This window comes from Bufo bufo, chromosome 5 (genome assembly GCF_905171765.1).
Source record: "Bufo bufo chromosome 5, aBufBuf1.1, whole genome shotgun sequence".
In the NCBI taxonomy this organism is placed as follows: domain Eukaryota; kingdom Metazoa; phylum Chordata; class Amphibia; order Anura; family Bufonidae; genus Bufo; species Bufo bufo.
In genome coordinates, this window is record NC_053393.1 from 526,561,400 (window position 1) to 526,577,787 (window position 16,388).

At 47.7% G+C, this 16,388-nt stretch overlaps 1 protein-coding gene across 3 annotated transcripts in view; it reads right to left on the reverse strand.

Moving 5' to 3' along the window:
* Positions 1-510: 510 nt before the first annotated feature.
* Positions 511-16,388, reverse strand: part of KRIT1 (KRIT1 ankyrin repeat containing) — a 52,474-nt gene continuing 36,596 nt past the window's right edge. For all 3 annotated transcript variants that reach the window (XM_040431156.1, XM_040431157.1, XM_040431155.1), the window contains 8 exons: positions 14,509-14,616; positions 14,029-14,185; positions 12,309-12,460; positions 10,632-10,798; positions 9,917-10,004; positions 5,849-6,055; positions 2,398-2,514; positions 511-803 (listed from right to left, as the gene is read on the reverse strand). In XM_040431156.1, coding sequence (XP_040287090.1) covers positions 714-803; positions 2,398-2,514; positions 5,849-6,055; positions 9,917-10,004; positions 10,632-10,798; positions 12,309-12,460; positions 14,029-14,185; positions 14,509-14,616 — 1,086 coding nt within the window. In that variant the 3' untranslated portion in view covers positions 511-713. The remainder of the gene's footprint in view (positions 804-2,397; positions 2,515-5,848; positions 6,056-9,916; positions 10,005-10,631; positions 10,799-12,308; positions 12,461-14,028; positions 14,186-14,508; positions 14,617-16,388) is intronic.

The window sequence follows — 16,388 nt, forward strand, 5'->3', positions numbered from 1 at the left end:
GTCAAGCTGCAGAGACGAAAAATGGCTGAAAAATGGTGTCTGGTCTGAAGGTCTGAAAGGAGAAGATGAGGAAAGAGAACATCTACAAGAGACGTCACTGGATGTAAGAGGTATGGGGCTGTATTACCCTGTATGTTCTGTAGTGATAGGAGCAGGGGTCATAGCAGGGGTCATCGCGGTCATATAGGGTGCGACCGTGACTGGGAGGTGGAGGTTCAGACAAACTGACGCGGTCTGACTTTGTTTCTTACACCGTGCGTTCACACAATTATGTACAGGATTCGTAGGATTCGAGATTCGAAAGATTCAATATATTCGAGAACCTTTTCGGATTCGGAAAAAATTGGATTCGTCCCACCTCTAACTAATACTAATAACTAATTCGTGTTTTTTTTTTTGTACATTGTGTATCTAATGAAGGAGAAAAAAAAAGAAACCCGCTCCTACCTAAAATGATGATTTTCATGTAATGAATAAAGCACAGCAGGACGCCATTTTATTTACAGCTTTTTTTTTATAAATAAATGCTTATTTTTTTTTACAGCACTTCTATTGATAATGAAAAAATAAAAAGGAGTGTACAAAAATACATATAAAAAGAAGCGGATGAATGAGCGGCGCCTGCCAACCGGTCTGCGGCCGAGGCTTCTGCAATGAACTCCGTGAGGGCTCGGTAGGTGCATAGAGGACGTGGCGCGGAGACGTCTTACTGGCTATCCGTAACCGTAACGCTCTGTGATGTTCTTATCTCCGGGCACTAACTGGCCGCTCAGTTTCATCAGGAGCTTCACTACGAGGCCGGCCTGTTCCAGAAGACAAGATTTATAAAAGTGATGTGTAACCAAGGAGTATTGATACCTCTACCTATCTCCTGCCGTTTTGTGCCTACAGCTCCTATGCAGAGCGCGGTCTCTCTACTACAAACCCGCCCTATGTAGTCTGATCCTGCAGTCATATTTCCTAGTCTACTTCTAACTAACCTACCGGATGTATGATTGAAGGATATAGGGAACAGGAGGGGATATGACTGCTGGGTCAGACTACACAGGGCTGTGCTGTAACTAGGGCTGAAACGATTACTCAATTGAATTGAGTAACTTGACACAAAAAAATCCATGCAAATGTCATGTGACCATGGAGCAGGAGTGAAGCGCTTGCTATTACTCACTGCTCCGTGGTCCCCTGCCGGCCCGCACCACGCTGCACTTTCCTCCTGGTCAGGTTAAACATAAGTATGGATTGTAGCAGCACTTACAGGTCGATATCTTTAGCTTAATAGGTGGTGGTGCCAGCGGTGATGGGGAGATGGTGGCAGCTGGGGGGCAAGCTGGCGGCACTGGGGGGAAAAGGCTGGCGGCACTGGGGGGGGGGGAAGCTGAAGGCACTGAGGGGGGATGATGAGTTTTTATAAAGAAAAACGTTCTTTTACTTAGTTTTTTGTTATTAAGAGTACTCGATTAATCAATAGAAAACTCGATTACAAAAACAGTCGATAGCTGCAACGTGTAACTATAGAGACACATAGCTCCGCGCAGGAGAGGAAAACACAAAACGGAAGATTTTAATTAAAACTATGCAAATTTGCCTCATTTTCTTCTATTTTAAAGGATATGGACACTTTTGTAAAAAATAAAAAATTTATACTAATTAATTTCTTCTATCTATCTTTTTTTGTTTTTGCTCTACAGCTTTAGGTGCTGCTCTCAGCACCTTGGCAGCTGAAGGCACCTGTGTTGGTCTCATGTTCATATGTGCCCGCATTTCTGAGAAAAATAATGTTTTAATATATGCAAAAGAGCCTCTAAGAGCAACGGGGGCGTTGTCATTACACCTAGAGGCTCAGCTCTCTCTGTAACTGCTGCGCCCTCTGCACTTTGATTGACAGGATCAGGTGTGATGACGTTTACACTGCCTGGCCCCGTCAATCAAAGTGCAGAGGGTGCAGCAGTTACAGAGAGAGCTGAGCCTCTAGGTGTAATGGCCACGCCCCCGTTGCTCCTAGAGGACATTTGCATATAATAAAACATAATTTTTCCCAGCAATGCAGGCACATATGAATATGGGACCAACACAGATGCCTTCAGCTGCCAAGTGCACATGTAACAGGTCAGCCAGTGTCATAGGGACAAATATGCTGACAGAGGGCCTTTAAAAGAGGAGCTGCCAGCATAGAGAGTGGGTACAAAGAGCGTCTCTCGCTCTGGAGGACCCGTCCTGTCCTGTGTTACAGAGATAACTTACTAGATTGAATGGACACTGTGTAATGCTTGATTTCTCCTGTGGAGACGCTGCAAGGAAAATGAACACTGCCGGGTTTCCCCAGTGATTACAGCTGATCACAAGGAGTCACTTTATTATCCGAGAATTGTAAATGGCTCCTATTACTCGGTTACTCACCTGTTTGGTGTGGACAATGAAGCTCATTCTGTTCTCCATGCTGTGGATCTGGAAGCAGGTATCTCCTTCTCCCAGCTGCCACTTAAAGCAGTCAAACTTTAGACTAATTAATTGAGCCTGAAATAACAAGGAGAGAAGAGATGGACGAGGAGACAAACCAGCCGTGACCTAGCAGAGCTACAGCTGGATGGATGCAGTGACTGGTCCTTCACCATTCTGTGGACATACGCATGATCAGGGCCGTCTTTAACAAGGGGCAAAAGGGGCAGCTGCCCCGGGCCCAGTTGCTCCTGGGGGGCCCAAGGCAGCTGCCTCTTGAGCCCTGCTAGCCACTGCCCCGGGTGTCAGGCTGTCAGCTACACAGGGGGTGCTGCCATGCCATGCCTGCAGGCACTCCAGGCAGCGTACTGTGAGAGCTGTGATTCTCTAGGACCTTAGATGACAACATCACCATGTGACCAGTAACCTAGCAATATTACTGGTCACATGGCTATGAGGTCATCAAGGTCCTTTCTACCAGGAGTGTTGCAGGAGAAGTTTGCCTTAACTGTGGGTGCTGTATAGTGTGGGGCCTGTATACTGTGGGGGGCTGTATACTGTGGGTGCTGTATATTGTGGAGTGCTATACTGCTGTACTGTATAGTGTGGGGGGCTGTATACTGTGGGTGCTGTATATTGTGGAGTGCTATACTGCTGTACTGTATAGTGTGGGGGGCTGTATAGTGTATAGTTTGGGGTGCTGTATACGGTGAGGTGCTGTATACTGTGGGCTGCTATACTGCTCTACTATATACTGTGGGGTACTGTATAGTGTGGGGTGCTATACTGCATACTGTGTGGTGCTGTATACTATAGGGTGCTATACTGCATACTGTGGGGTGCTGTATACCATAGGGTGCTATACTGCATACTGTGGGGTGCTGGGGTGCACTGTAACACTAGGGTGAGCCGAGCCCTGGTCTCCTTCCTGCAGAGCGGTGCCCACTTCCAGCCTGAGCCCAGCTGCCCAGAGCACTGATCCTGAGCCGCTGGAGTCTTCAGAACTGGAAGTATTTACAGTCATTCACTGGATTCTACCAGATGTGTGGATTTTTTTGTGTGTGTTGTGGTGGAGGGCGTGATTGCCTAAGGTGTGGGAAGGCGTGATCCAGGGGGCCCAAGTAAATTTTTGCCCAGGGTCCAATCAATATTAAAGACGGCCCTGCGCATGATCACACATTAGAAGTGAAATTCCTCTAATCCGGCATCTGATCTTTCCATTTTACAAGACCAGAGGCAGAAAACTGAGCAGAGCGGTGGGAACTGGCTATATAGCAGAGGTGCACAACATGGGGCCTGAGGGGCCTTTCTTTCAGTCCCGACCGTCAGGACACAGACATGCTCATCTGTATCCCACTACTTTAGAAATACATGGCCATCAAAGCTTAGTGCTGTAATTGGTTGGCACTGCGCGGCTGGCCATGCTATTATGGGGTGGCACTGCGCGGCTGGCCATGATATGGGGCGGCCAGTGTCACATGGAATACCTGCGATTAGTTTGAAGACCAGATCTAGTACGATCAGACAGCCAATGGTTCACTGATATGAAACCACAGTGGTCTGATCATTTCTTCTGTGTATTGTTAGAATACAGTATGTTATAGGTTAAAATGGAAAAAATAAATAAATCAATCCCAATAAATCAAACCAAAAAGGTAAAATTTATATATGAAACTCCACGGCACTTCCAAATATAGTGTGCATATTTTATTCCACCATCTCAATGGAACCTTTCTCAAGCAAAGGTTCCATTGAGAGGACCGAAACGTCGCATCTGGTGGAATAAAATACGCACACTATATTTGGAAGTGTCGTGGAGTTTTTCTTTATTTGGATGGTGGATTGCATCTGCAGCCACTGGCACTCCTTCCTCACTGTCTGGATTGCGGTGCTGCCCAGAGTTATATATATAAGTTTGTGTCTAAATAAAAAAATTAAAAAAAGGAATAATCAGCATTTTTCCGCAATACAAATTACTGTAAATTAAACACTAATGTATATGTACACAGTACCTACATAACACAACCCATTCTGCAAAAAAACAAGCCCTCATACACGTACATCAGACAAAAAAAAAAAAAAAAGTGGGGAGGGGGGAGTATTACTGTGGCCCTTAAGAGTAGTAAAATCTGGCAATTTGCTCCTCAGACTAGAAAAGGGTGTGTCCCGGCTGCTCTGGAGTAAACTCTTTTGTTCTGACATTTTATTTAGTCTTCCTGAAGGTCCTCTACCTTTGAGATTTTATAGGACCATCCGGTGACCTGGGAAGTCCGATATAATCCAGTATCAGCTGCTGGACCAGGGTCGGATTTGTTTGATATAAAATGCTTTTTGAGGAAAATATATTACCATCCAAAGGTTATTCCATCATGAAATAAAGATTAGTTTTTTAATTATGTAGAATAAGGCTGTATATGTTTAATTTTTTTGGTAAATAAATTCCATTAATCCATTCACAATGGGAGGGAAGAAATGCAAAGGAGCTCTTAACAAGCTCTGTCTCTAATGCCACCAGATGTAAGGCAGCTATCCTATAAGTCAATATTCAGCTCTTAAAATAAGCCTTGAGACCTGACTTGGATATTAAATAAGCCAGCACCTCATCTGCAGACAGCTGTTTCGGGGTGATTGCCCCTCATCAGTGCAGAGCAGAGAGTACTGGCTTAACTGGGTAGGAGGCCTGTGTCCGAAACAGCTGTCTGCAGATGAGGTGCTGGCTTATTTAATATCCAAGTCATGTCTCAAGGCTTATTTTAAGAGCTGAATGTTGACTTAGAGGACAGCTGCCTTACATTTGGTGGCATTAGAGGCAGAGCTCGTTAAGCGCTCATTTGCATTTCTTCCCTCCCAGAATTCCAGAGGAGCGTGTATGGCCTATAAGTCTCCTCACACTGATTAAGGTGCTCTCTCCCTAAGCAGAGTTAGTTTCCCCCTTTGTCTATTCACAATGTCATGCTCTTCCAGAGGTTTTTGTAAGATTATTGGGCAGTTTCTCTGCCTACAAGATATTATCACAGATGCTTGGTTTTCTTTTGCAGTTTTCAAAACTGAATTTGACTCAGCAGAGATCACATGCCTCTTCTTCACAGCAAAAATGTTACAACATGAACAGAGTTGAGAAAAAGACATTAATCCTAACTTCTACAAACCTATGAATGCAGAATCAACCTAATCAAACTAATATGAAAAGTTGTTATTCTAAAAATTTTCATCTACTTGCATATTATAAGTTATACCAGCAAGAATTAGTCTTTATGTAGAAAACTAATATTTAAATCAAGCCTTTCTGACTAGTGATTTAAATCAAATCCACCCTGTGCTGGACTAAGACGTTTGTTCTCTAATCATCCTTGATAACATGTACATTAAAGATGCATTTAATTGTCTCAACAACTTTTTCCTCCCAATTTACCTTGGTCTCCAGGTTGAGAAGGTGCAGCCCCTTATTATTGACACCCACATACACCCGAATGACCTTGTGACTGCTGGACGTGGCCTTGGTGAATATCTGTCCTGTGAAGAAGGCTGCTCCGTAGGTGGGTATATCCCAGCAATTCTGGAGAAACATGCGCTGCAGATGGTGCATTTCTTTGCTGACCCCTTCACTTGTACTCAGAATCTGCAACAGACACAACGTAGACAATGTACAGACTGTGCACAAGCAAAAACTGCAGCCAGAGAACTTAAGACTCCCCCATCTCTGCTGCTTAAAGGGACACTTCCTTCAGCACTTTTTTTTTATGACGTATTAACCTATATGTGAATATTCTAGGTGTTTTATAAAATTAAAAAAAATGGTGGTTTCCTAGATATAATTTTTAAAAGTCAATCTGTACTAGTTCACCTCCAGAATCTTTTACTTCCTCTCTTCTGGACCCTAAGCTCAGCAGAAAGGCCACTAAACACTTGTCAGACCATCAGTCAGACCAGGGAGGAGTGACTCAATTAAAGCACCTCAAATCCCATATACTATCCCAGTAGTGCGTCTGGTCAGGGCTTCTCACACTATATTGATCCACCCACTGCTCCTCGGCATGCAGGTTTATCTAGGCCAGGGATGGCCAACCTGCGGCCCTCCAGCTGTTGTAAAACTACAACTCCCACCATGCCCTGCTGTAGGCTGATAGCCAGGGCTGGGACAAGGCCATTTGGTGCCCAGGGCGAAGATGGCAAACTGCGCCCCCCCCCCCCCCCCCCCCGTTTTTAAGAAAGAATCAATGTTGTTTCAAAACAAGAATATACTTAAAGCAATAGAACAAAGGACTGTGGGACTTTGAAAGTCACAGACACTGTGATGTGTAAAGAAGCAATAATTTATTACATAGAAAATGTCAAGTGACAAAAGCTAGCCTACAAATATTAACAAACATACACCATCCATTTGGTGGCATAGTGAGGCTGTGAGGCTGCAAGCATGGCTCAAAATAACACAAACACTTTTTTTTTATTTGCCATTTTTTATTAACAAAGTGCTGGTCACCTCAGTCAGCCTCCTCCACCAGCATACTGGTGGCAATTGATCAGGCAAACTGGCAGCACGCTGGCGGCAATTGATGGGCACAGTGGGGCAAACTGGCAACAATTGATGGGCACAGTGGCTGTGTTTGATGGGCACAGTGGCTGTGTTTGAGGGGCAGAGTGGCTGCGTTTAATGGGTACAGTGGCTGCGTTTAATGGGTACAGTGGCTGCGTTTGATGGGTACAGTGGCTGCGTTTGATGGGTACAGTGGCTGCGTTTGATGAGCAGAGTGGCTGCGTTTGATGGGCAAAGTGGCGAAAATTGACGAGTGGCACAATGGCTGCGTGTGTTGGCACAGTGGCTGTGTGTGATGGCACAGTGGCTGCATGTGATGGCACAGGGGCTGCATGTGATGGCACAGGGGCTGCATGTGATGGCACAGTGGCGACAATTGATGGCACAGTGGCTGAGTGTGTTGGCACAGTGGCTGCATGTGATGGCACAGTGGCTGCGTTAGGTGGCACAGTGGCTGCATGATGGGCATAGTGGCGACAATTGAGGCACAGTGGCTACGGTTGGTGGGCACAGAGTGGCTGCATGTGATGGCACAGTGAAGCTGCAATTAATGTTTTTTTTTTTTTTACAGAAAAGGCAAGCTTAAAATAACACAAAATCATTTCTTTAAACTGCTTTTTTTTATTAAAAAAATTATGATCATCTCAGTCCAATCCCCCCCCCCCCCCCCCCCCCCCGGGGGGGGGGGATTGGACTGAGATGACCATAATTTTTTTAATAAAAAAATTAGTTTGTTATTTGTATTACATTATTTTCTTACTTTTTACAGTCTGTGTGTGAGTAGCAGCTAGTGAAGGCAGGCTCCTCGTGGCTTGTTCTTCACGCGCCGTCCCGCCGACACAGCTCCCCCTGTAGGCTGCGCGAGTCCTCCCTCTCTCACCTCACACCTCGCCTCCGGCGTGAGCCGCGTGACGTCACACGGCGCACGCCGATGGTATCAACCAAATGAATCCTCCATGGGGGGGGGGGGGGGGGGCGAGGAAACGCAGAGGAGGAAAGGGAGCCCGAGCCAGGAGCGCAGTCGGCACAAAATTCATAGGGGGAGAGAAGGAGCAGCGCTGACATGGCTGGTGTGGACGGTGTAGGCGGGTGCAGGAGCGCACTCAGCACAGCAAGCACAGCAAGTGGCGCTTGGCTAATGTGGTACAGTGAAGCTGTACACTGCTGGCACTTCACCTGCGCCCCCCTCCTGTCCGCAAATGGTAGCGCCCAGGGCACCCGCTCCTTCGGCCCCTGCCTTGTACCGGCCCTGCTGATAGCTATAGTCAGTCTGGGCATGCTGGGAGTTGTAGTTTTGCAACAGCTGGAGAGCCACAGGTTGGCCATCCCTGATCTAGGCTTACAAAGACAACTAGCTGTCATTCCAGTCCTCCACCTACTATTCTAATGAGGAATACCTCACATACCAGATAAACCCTTCCATGTGCAGTAGTATAAACTTGAGATTACTCTGCGCTCAATGAGAACTGTATCTCTCTGTGATCAGTGCTACAGTAGAACAATTATTTATATTTCATTTTTAATGGCATAGTACTGCCATAAGTGGGCGGGGGAAGCAGGACTCACAGGCTGTCTCTATTAGTGGGCGGGGGAAGCAGGACTCACAGGCTGTCTCTATTAGTGGGCGGGGGAAGCAGGACTTACAGGCTGTCTCCATTTGTGGGCAGGGGAAGCAGGACTCACAGGCTGTCTCCATTAGTGGGCAGGGGAAGCAGGACTCACAGGCTGTCTCCATTAGTGGGCAGGGGAAGCAGGACTCACAGGCTGTCTCCATTAGTGGGCAGGGGAAGCAGGACTCACAGGCTGTCTCCATTAGTGGGCAGGGGAAGCAGGACTCACAGGCTGTCTCCATTAGTGGGCAGGGGAAGCAGGACTCACAGGCTGTCTCCATTAGTGGGCAGGGGAAGCAGGACTCACAGGCTGTCTCCATTAGTGGGCAGGGGAAGCAGGACTCACAGGCTGTCTCCATTAGTGGGCAGGGGAAGCAGGACTCACAGGCTGTCTCCATTAGTGGGCAGGGGAAGCAGGACTCACAGGCTGTCTCCATTAGTGGGCAGGGGAAGCAGGACTCACAGGCTGTCTCCATTAGTGGGCAGGGGAAGCAGGACTCACAGGCTGTCTCCATTAGTGGGCGGGGAAAGCAGGACTCACAGGCTGTCTCCATTAGTGGGCAGGGGAAGCAGGACTCACAGGCTGTCTCCATTAGTGGGCAGGGGAAGCAGGACTCACAGGCTGTCTCCATTAGTGGGCAGGGGAAACAGGACTCACAGGCTGTCTCCATTAGTGGGCAGGGGAAGCAGGACTCACAGGCTGTCTCCATTAGTGGGCAGGGGAAGCAGGACTCACAGGCTGTCTCCATTAGTGGGCAGGGGAAGCAGGACTCACAGGCTGTCTCCATTAGTGGGCAGGGGAAGCATGACTCACAGGCTGTCTCCATTAGTGGGCGGGGAAAGCAGGACTCACAGGCTGTCTCCATTAGTGGGCAGGGGAAGCAGGACTCACAGGCTGTCTCCATTAGTGGGCAGGGGAAGCAGGACTCACAGGCTGTCTCCATTAGTGGGCAGGGGAAAGCAGGACTCACAGGCTGTCTCCATTAGTGGGCAGGGGAAGCAGGACTCACAGGCTGTCTCTATTAGTGGGCAGGGGAAGCAGGACTCACAGAATATTTTTCTGAGTGGGGGGGGGGGGGGGAGCAGGACTCACAGGCTCTCTCTATGAGAGGGAGGTGGATACAGATAGGCTTTCTCTCTAAGTGAACGAGGGAAGCAGGACCCACAGGCTCTATGAGTGGACGAGGGAAGCAGGACCCACAGGCTCTATGAGTGGACGAGGGAAGCAGGCTCTCTCCATTCCTGGCAGCAGTTATACAGTATTTTTGGAAGAATATACTGGGTACTGGGTGACTACGGAGTGTCTTCCTATGACAATGTCAGGAAGCAGCCTCACCTTGTACTCATGGAGGATGCGGTTTGTCCAATGAGGGGCTTTACTCTTCAGCTTGGTGATTGGTACAATGGACTTTAAATTTTCTTCACTGCAGGAAAAAAACAAAAAAATAAAAAACATTAAATATACTGCACTGGGATTGCTGCGCTCTCTATACATCCCACGATGCACTGCACGTGTCCCACCAAGCACCCCAACTGGCTGTTCTCTATACAGACACTGAAGCAGCAGGACAACGCCATTAGATAGGAGATCCTGAGACTTTAAACTGAGCAGGAAGACCAGCAGAACTGTGACTGCAGCTTTGGATGTGACTAGACACAATGATGTGGCTTTTATGAGAAAGCTGCTGCTTTGCAGGTTAGATTTTCACTGGAGATGAGCGGCGCCAGATGTGTCAGGCAACAGTTTATCCTACCTCTACCGAAACATGCTGAGCTGAGCAGACACAACCTAGGGGCGCATTTACTGCAGACTGACGTCTCGTGTGCCAGTCTTCAAAGGAGATGCACAGGCCTCATTGGTTGCATCTTGTGCTGTCTGTAATGCATGCAGCTGTGGAGTTATAATGCTGCTTGCATAAAAATCTGTGACTTTTGTATGCCACACAACAGGAGTATAGCTCTAGTAAAGGTGTCTGCTCCTCCACATGACAGCCCACGTGCAGCCTGAGCACTAGTAATGATAAAACATACCCGCAGGGGGCAGTACTCACTTCATGAATCCTTGCTTGTGCTTCTTGCTCTCGTAGTTCCCATATACGATCTGTAGGAGGAGGCTGGCCAGCGTGATCAGCTTCACGTCTGGTGCTGGATAGAAACCTTTCAGGAGGTTGTATCGCGCTTCATCGAAAAGGATCAGTATAGACAGAGGATCTTCAATCTGTAAAGACGGTATGGAAATATATAGGAGCATCAGCTCTGCAGCAAAGTGGATGCTGCTGGACTCAGAGCGTCAGAGTCCTGCTTACACCGCCCACACACAGAAAAAGCCTGCGAGTCGTGCTTACTCCACCCACCTATAGGTAATGGTGTATTCTGCCCTACCGCTGTTCTTTATGGGAGTGTATATACAAGGAGAGCTGTCCATCACTGTGTCGGTGAGTAGGGGGAGGTGGACCCGGCGGGTTCCGAAACTAGCTGAGGCAGGCGCAGGGAATGACCAGCACACGCTGCACGATGTGATGGATGCACTACACGGTCCTCCATTATGCTGTGCAGCGTGTACAGAGGCCCTTACCTCCGGCCACTTCACAACAGGAACGGTGCAGTACCAGCATCTATCACAGGCATCCTCAAACTGCGGCCCTCCAGCTGTTGCAAAACTACAACTCCCAGCATCCCCGAACAGCCTACAGGTATCAGCCTACAGCAGGACATTGTGAGAGTTGTCGTTTTACAACAGCTGGAGGGCCGCAGTTTGAGGATGCCGGATCATATCCATCCAAAAGACTTGATAAAGGGGTCCCGAAACGCGTTGTCTGTTTTGAAAATTACCCACCAATAAAGCTCCTTTTATCCATTTGCTGGTCGTTTCCTGCCTCTGCCTCAACTAGTTTAGTGGTTTGGAACCCGTCGGGTCCACCTCCCCCTACTCGCCCTCATGTTCTTGTGATATTACTCCGGCTGGATGGCGACCTTTGTCCAAAGGATCTCATTCAAATGCATTGACACTGGTTGGCAACGACCTCATCATCTCCAACGCACTCACCACCATTATACAGGTGAGCGCACATACCTCCCTTTAGGGATAGAGATGCCTTACATACCCTATGAGCGCCTTCTTTTTGGCCATTATACACTGGGTAGGTGAGGGAAACAGGACTCACAGGCTCTCTCTACGAGTGGGGGGGTTGGGGGGAAACAGGAGTGACAGGCTCCCTCTACGAGTGGGGGGGTTGGGGGGAAACAGGAGTGACAGGCTCTCTCTACGAGTGGGGGGGTTGGGGGGAAACAGGAGTGACAGGCTCCCTCTACGAGTGGGGGGGTTGGGGGGAAACAGGAGTGACAGGCTCCCTCTACGAGTGGGGGGGTTGGGGGGAAACAGGAGTGACAGGCTCCCTCTACGAGGGGGGGGGGGGGGGGGGGGGTAAGCAGGAGTGACAGGCTCCCTCTACGAGTGGGGAGGGGGGGGGGGTTAGGGGTAAGCAGGAGTGACAGGCTCTCCACAAGTGGGCGTTTTAGAAAACTGATAAGCGCTTCCCCAGGTCTGAGTGGAAACCTCCTCGGTAATATGTACTTAGTTATTTGTAACCTTAGAACCAGACTGCGGGTGACATTCTTACAAACGGTGTATGACGGTGGCTGGGTGCACGTGCACCTACTACCGCCAATTACAGGAAAGTGCTGCGTCTGGTCAATACGAGGCGAGGACAAGACCGTGGCTCCGTTACCTTTTTCTCTATGTCTAGTGGTAACTTTACATCTCTGCGCAGGAAGAGTTGCGGGGTCTCTCTCTGGGGGTCCAGGTTGGTCAGTTCATTGACTATCTCGGCCCAGTCTCTGATATGCTGCAGGGGCTTGTGAAATGGCTTCAGCTGCAAGCCTAAAACGAGAGCAAAAGACCGTACAAATGAGAGGGAGACCCCATAATAACCAGCAGCGCGGTAACAGGAACACAATACTAGAGAGACTACCATCATTTTACCCCAAAAGGGAAGCGGCCATTAGAAGGGTAAAAATGCACGTGATAAAATATATACATCTTGTGCAGCTCTGGGGTATAATACAGGATGTAATGTGGGATCAGTACAGGATAAGTAATGTAATGTATGTACACAGTGACTGCACCAGCAGAATAGTGAGTGCAGCTCTGGAGTATAATACAGGATGTAACTCAGGATCAGTACAGGATAAGTAATGTATGTGCACAGTGACTCCACCAGCAGAATAGTGAGTGCAGCTCTGGAGTATAATACAGGATGTAACTCAGGATCAGTACAGGATAAGTAATGTATGTACACAGTGACTGCACCAGCAGAATAGTGAGTGCAGCTCTGGAGTATAATACAGGATGTAATGTGGGATCAGTACAGGATAAGTAATGTAATGTATGTACACAGTGACTGCACCAGCAGAATAGTGAGTGCAGCTCTGGAGTATAATACAGGATGTAACTCAGGATCAGTACAGGATAAGTAATGTAAGTACACAGTGACTGCACCAGCAGAATAGTGAGTGCAGCTCTGGAGTATAATACAGGATGTAACTCAGGATCAGTACAGGATAAGTAATGTATGTACACACTGACTGCACCAGCAGAATAGTGAGTGCAGCTCTGGAGTATAATACAGGATGTAACTCAGGATCAGTACAGGATAAGTAATGTAATGTATGTACACAGTGACTGCACCAGCAGAATAGTGAGTGCAGCTCTGGAGTATAATACAGGATGTAACTCAGGATCAGTACAGGATAAGTACTGTAATGTATGTACACAGTGACTGCACCAGCAGAATAGTGAGTGCAGCTCTGGAGTATAATACAGGAGGTAACTCAGGATCAGTACAGGATAAGTAATGTAAGTACACAGTGACTGCACCAGCAGAATAGTGAGTGCAGCTCTGGAGTATAATGCAAGATGTAACTCAGGATCAGTACAGGATAAGTAATGTAAGTACACAGTGACTGCACCAGCAGAATAGTGAGTGCAGCTCTGGAGTATAATACAGGATGTAACTCAGGATCAGTACAGGATAAGTAATGTAAGTACACAGTGACTCCACCAGCAGAATAGTGAGTGCAGCTCTGGAGTATAATACAGGATGTAACTCAGGATCAGTACAGGATAAGTAATGTAAGTACACAGTGACTCCACCAGCAGAATAGTGAGTGCAGCTCTGGAGTATAATACAGGATGTAACTCAGGATCAGTACAGGATAAGTAATGTAAGTACACAGTGACTCCACCAGCAGAATAGTGAGTGCAGCTCTGGAGTATAATACAGGATGTAACTCAGGATCAGTACAGGATAAGTAATGTAAGTACACAGTGACTCCACCAGCAGAATAGTGAGTGCAGCTCTGGAGTATAATACAGGATGTAACTCAGGATCAGTACAGGATAAGTACTGTAATGTATGTACACAGTGACTGCACCAGCAGAATACTTACTGATATTCTCTGAGCAGATCCAAATGGCAAAAAACTGCTGGGTCTCTTGGGACAGACGCATCCCCTCCATAATCTGTTGCACCGTTGTGTTATTGCCATGTTTCAGCTCCACCGAGCGGTACGAGCTGTCCATTCGATAGATGCGAACCTTTTCATACTGATTTAAAGGAAAAAAAAATAACACAGCATGGGATCTCTAGTATATGATACCAGGGCATTCACCAAGGGAATCCACACGGAGGTCATCAAAGATGGCCAAGCACTTCTAAGAGGAACATCAGCACGTCCATCATGTAATAGAGCCCCCTCGGCCATATTCCCTACTTCCCTTCACACAGTCGCCACTAGGGGGAGCTGTCTGAAGACCGATTTATAGTTCACTCTAATGTATAAATCCATGTACCGCGTCCTAAATCTTGGCTCAGTAGCCAAATGAACACACATTATAAAAAGATATTAAAACCACCAAAGAAAACCTACGGGTTTATTAAGAGAATTCTTCAGCAGCTCAGCCGTCTCCTCCCATTTACTCTGCTTGTTCTCTTCACATATATCCACAGGGGATCGTCCTTGTTGGTCTGTTATATGCTGTAAAAATACAATAAATGATTTAAACCACCTCTAAAATACATGCAGAGCACACATATACCGTATTTTGTTTAATAAGATCCTTTTGGGGTACATTACTGCCCCCCTGTTTTCAAATCAACCTTTATTTTCCAACTTTCCACGGCCATGCATGCAGGCAAAGCAGATAGTACGTTGAACATAACTACAAAAGTTCACTGCAGCACAGAGTATTTCAGGACACAGCCATATTGGTGAGTTAAATAAAGGAATTTGAAGGAATTTTTAACTACTCGGAGGTCATTATTTTCCCTTAAAGGGGTATTCCAGCTTTTTGATATTCATGACCTACCTGGAGGAGAGCATGGGGGTCTGACACACGACACCCCCACCAATCTCCAGTCTTTAGAGGTGGATGGAGTTGGAAGCAGAAGGCTCCGGCCATTGTGTAGTGGGCCATGCTGGGGTACTGCAGCTCTGTGCATGGCCACTCACATGCAGCCGGCCAGACCACGACCATTCTGTTTGGCCGTGTCCATAACATGTATAATTCCTGCCATGCTGCCTATAATATTACATCTCATTGGTAAATGCTTTAAGGGGATTTCCAGGAGTAAAATACTAATGACCTATCCTCATGATAGGTCATCAATATGAGATCACTAGAGGTCTGACTCCCAGCAATCACTAGTTTGAAGAGGCAGCGACTTCCTAGACCAGTGACGACACGTTTATTGGTCACATCTCCTACATGCAGCTCAGTCCCATTTTAGGGCTCTTTCACACTTGCGTTGTTCTTTTCTTCCGGCATAGAGTTCCGTCGTCGGGGCTCTATGCCGGAAGAATCCTGATCAGGATTATCCCCATGCATTCTGAATGGAGAGAATTCCGTTCAGGATGCATCAGGATGTCTTCAGTTCCGGAACGGAACGTTTTTTGGCCGGAGAAAATACCGCAGCATGCTGCGCTTTTTGCTCCGGCCAAAAATCCTGAACACTTGCCGCAAGGCAGGATCCGGAATTAATGCCCATTGAAAGGCATTAATCCGGATCCGGCCTTAAGCTAAACGTCGTTTCGGCGCATTACCGGATCCGACGTTTAGCTTTTTCTAAATGGTTACCATGGCTGCCAAGACGCTAAAGTCCTGTTTGCCATGGTAAAGTGTAGTGGGGAGCGGGGGAGCAGTATACTTACCGTCCGTGCGGCTCCCGGGGCGCTTCAGAGTGACGTCAGGGCGCCCCACGCGCATGGATGACGTGATCACATGGATCACGTCATCCATGCGCATGGGGCGCTCTGACGTCATTCTGGAGCGCCCCGGGGAACCGCACGGACGGTAAGTATACTGCTCCCCCGCTCCCCACTACTACTACGGCAACCAGGACTTTAACAGCGTCCTGGGTGCCATAGTAACACTGAACACATTTTGAAGACGGATCAGTCTTCAAATGCTTTCAGTTCACTTGCGGTGTTACGGATCCGGCGGGCACCTCCGGCAAATGGAGTGCACGACGGATCCGGACAACGCAAGTGTGAAAGAGGCCTAAGTGAAATTGCATTAGCTGCAATACCAAGAACAGCCACTATAGATTGTATGGCGCTGTGCTCAATATGCTGTGCACTGCCTCTTTAGACAGCTGGGAAACCCCTTTAAAGAGGTTTTCCGGGATTTTTACATTGATGACCTATCCTCACGATAGGTCATCAATATTAGATTGGCAGCTCCGCCGATCAGCTGGTTGAAGAGAAGACCGCGCTCCGTGCCAGCGCTGCCTTCTCTTCATTCTTTACCT